Source organism: Episyrphus balteatus, chromosome 1 (assembly GCF_945859705.1).
Source record: "Episyrphus balteatus chromosome 1, idEpiBalt1.1, whole genome shotgun sequence".
Classification (NCBI taxonomy): domain Eukaryota; kingdom Metazoa; phylum Arthropoda; class Insecta; order Diptera; family Syrphidae; genus Episyrphus; species Episyrphus balteatus.
This window is the reverse complement of record NC_079134.1, coordinates 8,400,105-8,408,558: the sequence shown is the minus strand read 5'-3', so window position 1 is coordinate 8,408,558 and position 8,454 is coordinate 8,400,105. Positions and strand designations below refer to the sequence as shown.

The following is an 8,454-nucleotide window of genomic DNA, read 5'->3' as shown; positions in this document are numbered from 1 at the left end:
ATATTATATGCCCCACTGTTTTCAATTTCCAATCAAGTAATAATTTAATTACTTGGGTAAAGTCGCGTTAGCATAGGTACCTACTTGCACTTGTATACAAATAAAAATGGTTTCTTTTTCACATACACACTCAAACAATCAAGTATATAAACAGGCAGACATCAATGATAAAAGATAATTAGATTACAATACACTCTCATTGTGTTTTATGTGTAGATGCGCACAAGAGTATACCTACATAGCAGCGACAACATTATTCATTATTTGTCTGCCTGCCATTAGCATTGAGTGGAATGTAATTTAATTTGTTTCCATGAAACTATTGCTAAGCTAATGATAATTAAATTTTTCATTAATATACGAGTATATAAGAAGAAAAAGAGCTTTTTTGCAATTGTGTGAATTCTCATGTCTGTGTGGAACTTTTCGTTTCGTGTATTCCTTGGATTTTTGTATGATTTTTCTGCTGCTTCCAGTCAATCATTATCATTCTCTTTCGTTGAGTCGGTCTCGGTGTTGGTTCAATTTGTTTGTTATGAATTCAATTGAAGATTCTGTAAAACGTGCAAAATATCTTCTTACTGTTTGTTAATTCCATGTGTGTGCGCCAATTAATTAATGTGTGCTTTTGTATTGATTGTTATTTAAAACAGCATTGAGGTTTTTTTTTTTTACAAGTAATTTAATTTCAATTCAAAAGCTTTAGTGTGCTTAGAGCTTTTACATTGAAAGCATTTTATGGTGTTGTAAAGAAAACAATTGAAATAAAAAAAAAATACAAACATGGATTCAAGCTTGGAATCAGATGACAGTATTGCGGATCCATCATACATTGAAATTGAAAGAACAATGAAAAAAGAAACGAGTATGGAATCGGCAAATTATGATAATGCTAGTAATGATGATTCAAATTTACTTAAAGAGCTTAAATCCGAATCAATTGGGTACAGTAGTTAAATTTGTGTTGTTTGGAAGTATTTTTTTTAATGAAGTCTAAAATTTTAGGTTACCATATTCTCCACAGTTGAACAATAGTTCAAGTTTGAATGTTTCTGAAAGAATACCATTGATTTTTAACGGAAGATTTTTTAAAGTTGTAAGACGAGTAAGTATCTATTGATTTCAAATATTGAACTATAACCCTTCTATGTACCTATTTACGAAAAGAGAAAAAAAAACATAAAATGACTGTACAGTAAAACCCGGATAAGTATTGCAAATAAAAATATTTAACGTAGAAAATAAAAATTTTACTGCAAATATTATTATTTTGCATTACAAATAATTTTATTGCAAATATAAAATTTTCGGAATTAAATAAATGCAATGCATATGGCATTGCGGTGTTGCGAGACAGTGGGGCATCTTGTATACAAGTATGGAAAAAAAAATCCATACAACTACTTGATTGATTTTGTTTAATTTTGCAGGGGTAATTTAGGTATGTTCATACTCTAATCTTAACTTTTATAGGAACCTTTGAAAGTTACAATATTTTTATCTCTTCTGACTAATTTTCCAATTCGAGTGTTTAACTAAACGATTGATAGAGTCAAATCACTGTAAAACTTATACCATTATTGTGTTATTATTATGAACTCGTATATAATTTATTTTTGTGTTTCAAATCACTTGAAAATTGATAGCATGTTTAAAGTTTTTATAAATTTTGAAAAAAAAAATGTATTTTGTGTTTCAAATCACTTAAAAATTGTTACTTATATTTTCAACTAACTGTTAAATTTTTCCTTATTTAATAAGTTTTTATTATTTTATTGAATTTTGTGTATTAGCCAATTTTTATAAATTATTTCAATATTTTCAATATATTTTTTTCTTTCTTTATAATGAAATGTCTATCTAAACGAATAAAATATACTTTATTTGAAAAAACAGTAATTATTTCTTGGTCTGACAACTAATTAACACAAAGAAACCAATATTGAATCCTCAAAATGGTCACTTTTGATTAATGAGGTTTTTTCCAAGTTTGCCCCACTGTGCGTCGTGTCGTCTTGTTTCGTGTTTTGTTTGTGAGTGTGTGTTGGAATAGAATAATTGTTTTCTATTGTTTTCTTTTTGCCCTACGACAAACATAAAAAGACTTGGAATTGTGAAAAAAAAAATACAATGTTCAATACAGGGTTGCAAAAATATCAATAAATAAAATGCACGACTGGGGTCGCACGTACTTGCTCTTATGGTTAAAGTAACTCTAATATAAAAGTATTTTACTGAACAAAAGTAGGGAAAATTAAAAATTTTATATTTTAAGGCATTTCATAAATATAGTGTACAAAATTTAATCAGTTTTTATAAATGATTATACACCGTTTTTATATCAACTTTTTCTTGTTAAAAAAAAAGAATTAAAAAAAGATAATTTCGAAAATCGTTAGAGCCGTTTAAAAAAAAAATAATTTTTAATATATGAACATTTTCTAACATTTTTCAAAAAAAAAAAAAAAAATTGGTATGCCACTTTTAAGAAAATTTTATTCAACACATAAAAACGAGATTTCGGAAAAATTCATCAACCCGTTTTTAAAAAATTTGTTTTTCAAGAAAAAATGTTAAAATATTTTTTAAAAATCCAAAAATGTATTTTTTGAAAATTTGTATAAGATGATTGTTTTAACTTTTCTGTATAAATTTTTTTGTTGAAATCGGTTTTGTCGTTTACGAGAAATTCATAAATCAAAAAAACCGTTCTATGGCAGGAACCGTTAATAAGGGTATAAAAAATATTATTTTTATTTCAAAAGGAGGCTTTTATGAGTAGCACTACACACAAAAATTTTAATCAAAATCGTTTTAGCCGTTTTTGAAAAAAGTTAATTTTTCTATTTCCGTTATATGACAGGTACCGTTAGTTTTGGTCCTTAAAAAAAATTCCAATTCGTTCTTTAGGGAATCACCCAAACCTGTTTACTACCAAGTTTGAAGAAAATCGCTTCAGTAGTTTGGGCTGTAGCTCGAGATACTTAAAGACAGACAGACAGAAAAAATTGCCGAATTGCATTCTGCATCATCGTAATGTCATGTAAAATTGTTATCTAGATTTCGTTTTTTTTTCCGAATCGAAGTAAAAAAAAATGCACTCAAAACAAAGAAAAAATATATTTATTGCAATTAAAAACAATTTGCATTAAAATCAAAAATTTTTAAAGCAACTGACAAAAATTGTACCTATTAAAAACAACAAAATTGTACTGCAACTTAAAAATATTTGTATTAAAAATAAAATTTTTATTGCAAATAAAAATATTTTGCATAAAAAAAAATGTCGCTGCAAATAAAATATTTTTTGCATTGAAAAAAAAAAAAAAAAAAATGTGTACATACATTAAATTTTTTTTAAATATTCTTTGAATTTCTTACAATTGCACTATTTGGCCTAAAAGTAGGTTCAATATTGTAGAAAATGGCTTATACATATGTACAATGTACATATATGGTGAAATATCCAAAATTGTAAGAAACTCGACGAATATTAAAAAAAAATGAATGAACACATTTTGAATTGATTTTTTTTTTTCAAAGCAGAAAATTTTTACTAATGCAATTACATTTCTTATTTGTAAGACGAGATATTTCTATTTGCAATAAAAATTTTAATTTTAATGCAAATAATTTTCAGTTTCAATAATTTTTTTTTTTGATGCAAATTTTGTTCAGCTCCATTGAATAATTTGTTTTTAAATTTGTGATGGAGAGCAATTGCATTAAAAAAAAACCCCTGGTTCAACAAAATTGAATATTTTTTTTGAACCACCGAGTTTTATGAGATACAGTAACTTCAAAATTCGTTTTTATCTCAAAAGCCTCATAAACGGGGTCGGGGGTACTTTCTCCTTCTATAAATCGCATCGTCCACACTTAAAGTGGATAAACTTATCTGCCCTAAATTCAGTCTGAATGATTTTTATGTACTTTCCAAGGTAGTTCTTCTTGCTTAACATCTCACATAGGTACTATCTATTTCGAGGTATTGCAATTACCCGAAAACGGGGATTCTAATAAAACTGCATTTTTAAGGTTTTCTGAAACAATTTAAAATATTTTATTTTGTTATTCGCGTATAATCTAGTTAAAGTCAAATATTATCCAAAATTTACAGACGGATATTTCTTATGGTTTTTTTTATTATTTCAGATTGGCGAAACCGATCATCAAAAGAAAGCCCGTGGAATTCTTGCACAATGCACTTTTTGTACATCAACAAAAATAATAAAAGGATCTCTCAATATAACATCAAATTTCATACAACACATGAAAAAACGACATCGTGTACAATATGAAGAATATCTTCGTGAAAAAAATGAAATTGGTAAATCACCAAGAACCATGTTAACAAGAACTATTACAACAACTTCGTCTTCGTCTATATTAAACGAAGTAACAGTAACAGATTCTGAATTTGATGGAAAAGTTATGGCATTTATAGTTGAACATGGATTGTCACCATCGATTGTTGAAAGTCCATCATTTCTAGATTTATTTGATGGTACAGGCTTCGTTGTGTGCACTAAAAATCATCTAATGAATGCATTGGATAGAAAGTATTCCCAAGTTATTGCAAAATTACAAGAAACTTTGTCCGAAGTTTCACATTTATGTACAACTCTCAATGTCTGGTTGTATAAAGGAAGATACATCTTCGGATACACTTGTCATTGGATAAATTCTGATTATTGTAGAAAATCAGCTGCTCTAGGATTTCGAATATTTACTGAAGAAGGAATTGAAAAAATTCCTGAATATCTACAATGCATTAACTATCAGTATGGTATCAGTGATGATAAAATTGTTAGCACTATTACAAATAATGATGATAATGTAGTAGATTTTTTTAAGGAATCTGGATTAAATGGTAAATTTAAAGACAAAAATTGATCCTTAACTGATTTTTATAAATGATTCTTTGAAGATTGCTATGAATTTGATGACGAAGACCAAGATCAAGCTCAAATACTCCCAGATCTATCGAATTTCGGTCAAAGATTTCCAAAACACAGTCAATGTGTGATTCAAAATTTATATTCACTCGCAACAACTGATTTCATTCATTTATTAAAACTCAATGGAAACCTTGATGAGCTTCACTGGGCTTTAATGAAAAAGTAAGAACCCATTTTTAACTAGGTATTTGTCCAAGTCAATAATCTGTTACTTTTTTTTGGTATCACTTTCAGATGTTCTGAAATTTGGACAAAATGTGCTTCTCCAGAAAAGTCTGAAATGGTTAAAACATTTGTTCCATTTTCTTTGAAATTCCCCACATCAACTGATTGGGTAACACTCTACGATGCCATCAAATGCTTGCTTAACAACAAAGACAGACTTGACAATTTATGTTTCTTCCTCGAAGTAGTAAAATTTAGTCCTGTAGAAATTGAATATTTGGAAGAATATTGTCGGTTAATGGAACCCATTGCTGAGGCATTTAAATTTCTTCAAACAGAATCTCAAATGCTTTATGGGTATTTCCTACCAACTTTAGTAACGATCAAAGTAAAATTACACAAACTTGATTTTGGTTCTTTCAAATATCTCTCGGTTCTGGGATTGCAAATGGAAAATAAGTTATTTAAGAGATATCAAAAATTCTTTGAAATATATCCTGAATATATTGATTGTGCAGTTGCAGCCGTATCCTGTCCAGTTATTAAACTTAAATTTGCCAAGGCACTTAGTGAAATTGCTACCAACGTCTCGGTGGATCAAATAAAATTTTATTTTATTGAACATGCTAGGGAATTTCAGAAAGAAGAAGTTGAAGATACGTCGAATCCAGTAAATACATCTCAAGAAGATACTTCGATAGTTCATAATTTCTTTGATTTTGGACAGACTACTTCTAAAAGTATAATTTTACTTTAAGAATTTACAATTTTTTTCTATTTATTCATTGTTTTTTTTGAATTTTCAGTTACCGTAAAGAAGGAATTGGATCCACTGTTGAATATAAAAAGAGAATTCAATAGATATTTAGCTGATGAAGACAATAGCCTGAGTTCGTTAGAACAATATCCAATTGTTAAAAAAGTATTTATGAAATACAATACTCCCCTGCCATCTTATGCTTCAGTTCGAAGAATGTTTGAATACTCTGGTGTTACAAGTAGTAAAAGGAATCTTAAACTGTCGAGTAGACATTTTGAAAGACTTGTGATCATGAAAGGAAATGATTTTTTGTAGTGATATTTTTTTTTTAAGAAATAAGCTAACTAACGCGGCCGTTTATTTTTTAATATAGCATAGAACGTTGGATATTATTATTTTTTAAGTTAGAAGTAAGATTTTGATTATACTTGAAAATAAAATAAAACTAAAAGCCATTTAATACTATACATATTTATATCATTTGGATTTTTATCTTTTTTTTCAGTTTATAAATATTCCCCCGTGGTTTGCCACTATTGCCACCCTTAAATCTGCATAATTCAATACAGTACCAAAAGTGTTAGAGTTTCCGCCTCATATGAGATACAATAATTTTGATTTCGAGGCTTTCAAAAAGTACAATTATATTAAAATGCACTTCATTCCGATGTTGACATTGTAAACTCATTTATAGTCTGTGAAAGCTTTTCGACAAATTCATACAAATTTAGCCAGAAAAAGTAATAGGGTCAATGTGGGTAAATGTAAACAATTTCATGTCTTTTTTTTCTTTCGACTTTAGATTTTTTTATGTTTTCACGGAACAACTTGAATGGTATCTTCAAATGCAAATATGAAATGATGGCAATTCTTCTTTATAAATATAAACAAATATTTTCCAAATTGTTTACATTACTGTCAAATATGGCATGTTTACAAATACCCCACCATGTTTGTGTTTTTTTGCAAATTCGGGGTAAATGTAAACGGTGGTATAAAATTTAGAATTTCCTCTTTATCATATGGATAACAACTTGAAAAACGTTCAAGAAGGTATTTGACAAAAACTTTTTCAAATTACAATAAAAGTTTTGTTTTCTTCCTTTGATTCTTTATATAGGCGCCCAATATGCATCCTGAACAGCTCTGAACGTCATATTTTTTGTTTTTTTTACGTCAAAGACCAATTTGCAACATCATTCAATGAAAATGATGGTGTTGGCTACTTTAAAATGTGACTCCGAGGCACTTTAGCAATAGTAATTGACTAAAAATATGTTATTTTTATCAAAACCAATAATTTCAGCAAAAATATATGTCTATATTTACCTCCAGAATACGTTGTTTACATTTACCCATTATGAAAAATATTCTGGGGTAAATGTAAACACATGCAAATCGACATAAATGTCCTGTATTTTAAAATTTTCTTGTATCACATAGAATCTACATCAAAATTCGAAACTAAAAAGTATTTGCAAAGTATACTGACTTAATTGAATCTGCAAAAATATTTAATTTTTCTGAAAGACTAACGACTTGTTTGGCACTTTAAAAAATTATCTTTCACGGAAAATACGCTCGTCGAATGAATTCTCTCTTGACAGCAATGAGCTTGACGTATAAGTTAAAAGATACATGCGTCCGCGATTTGTACTTATGTATGCATCAAATAGATTTAACTGAAGCTTGTTATGAGCCATGTTTTCATTTACCCCTGTTTACATTTACCCACATTGACCCTACAAAATTTGATATTATTTCGCACCCACCCCTTCAGTTGGCCAGTGGCCATATTTTTCTTTAAATTGGCTTGAAATAAAAAAGGTAATATTTTAAACGAAAGGTAAAAATAAAACAGTTATAATAATATCATTTAAGAAAAAAAAAAAAAAAAACATTTGAAATATTTTTTAAAATTTTCAAACCAAGTTTTTTTTCAATTCTAATAATAAAAAAAGAAAAAAAATAACATCAAATAAATTTAATTTTAGGTAGGGATACATTTTTAGGAAAAAACTCGTTTTCAGAAAAAAAAAAAATGATTTAAAAAAAAAATTGATTATTCTTTTTTTTTTCAAGAAGTGTTGACACATTTTTTAATTAAACGGTTACTTTAATTTCTTAACAAAGATGTTGGTTGAAAAATGTTGAGTCAAATACGACAAAGTCAGAATTAAAAAAAAAAACTTTTTAAGACGGATACTTTTAATAACCGTTAAAAATTTTTTTACTTGGTTGTGTTTGATATTATCCGTAAAAGGCAACAAATTTGGCAACATTAACGGTACTTGACATACGACCAAAATTAAAAATGTTTTTTTTTTTCTTAAAAACGGCTTTTATGATGGAAACATACAAAAAATGAAAGTTATGATTTTGATCAAAAAATACTGTGACAAATAAAGGTCTTTCTTTTGAAATAAAAAAAAAAATTGGACTATTATTAATGAAACCTAAGCGAAAACGACATTTTTGTACAAAAATGTTTAAGCAACCTAAATGTCAAAATTTAGGAAAATTTTCCAAAAAAAAAATGTTTTGGGCTTAAAGCAATGTTAAAAATCG

At 27.7% G+C, this 8,454-nt stretch overlaps 1 protein-coding gene across 1 annotated transcript; it reads left to right on the top strand.

Moving 5' to 3' along the window:
- The first annotated feature begins 232 nt into the window (after window positions 1-232).
- On the top strand, window positions 233-6,339 carry LOC129907693 (uncharacterized). Its single transcript, XM_055984017.1, has 6 exons — window positions 233-944; window positions 1,006-1,105; window positions 4,156-4,873; window positions 4,931-5,123; window positions 5,196-5,866; window positions 5,933-6,339. Exons 1-6 carry the CDS (start codon window positions 784-786, stop codon window positions 6,199-6,201), a joined length of 2,112 nt encoding a protein of 703 aa, XP_055839992.1. The 5' UTR covers window positions 233-783; the 3' UTR covers window positions 6,202-6,339.
- The last annotated feature ends 2,115 nt before the right edge of the window (window positions 6,340-8,454 follow it).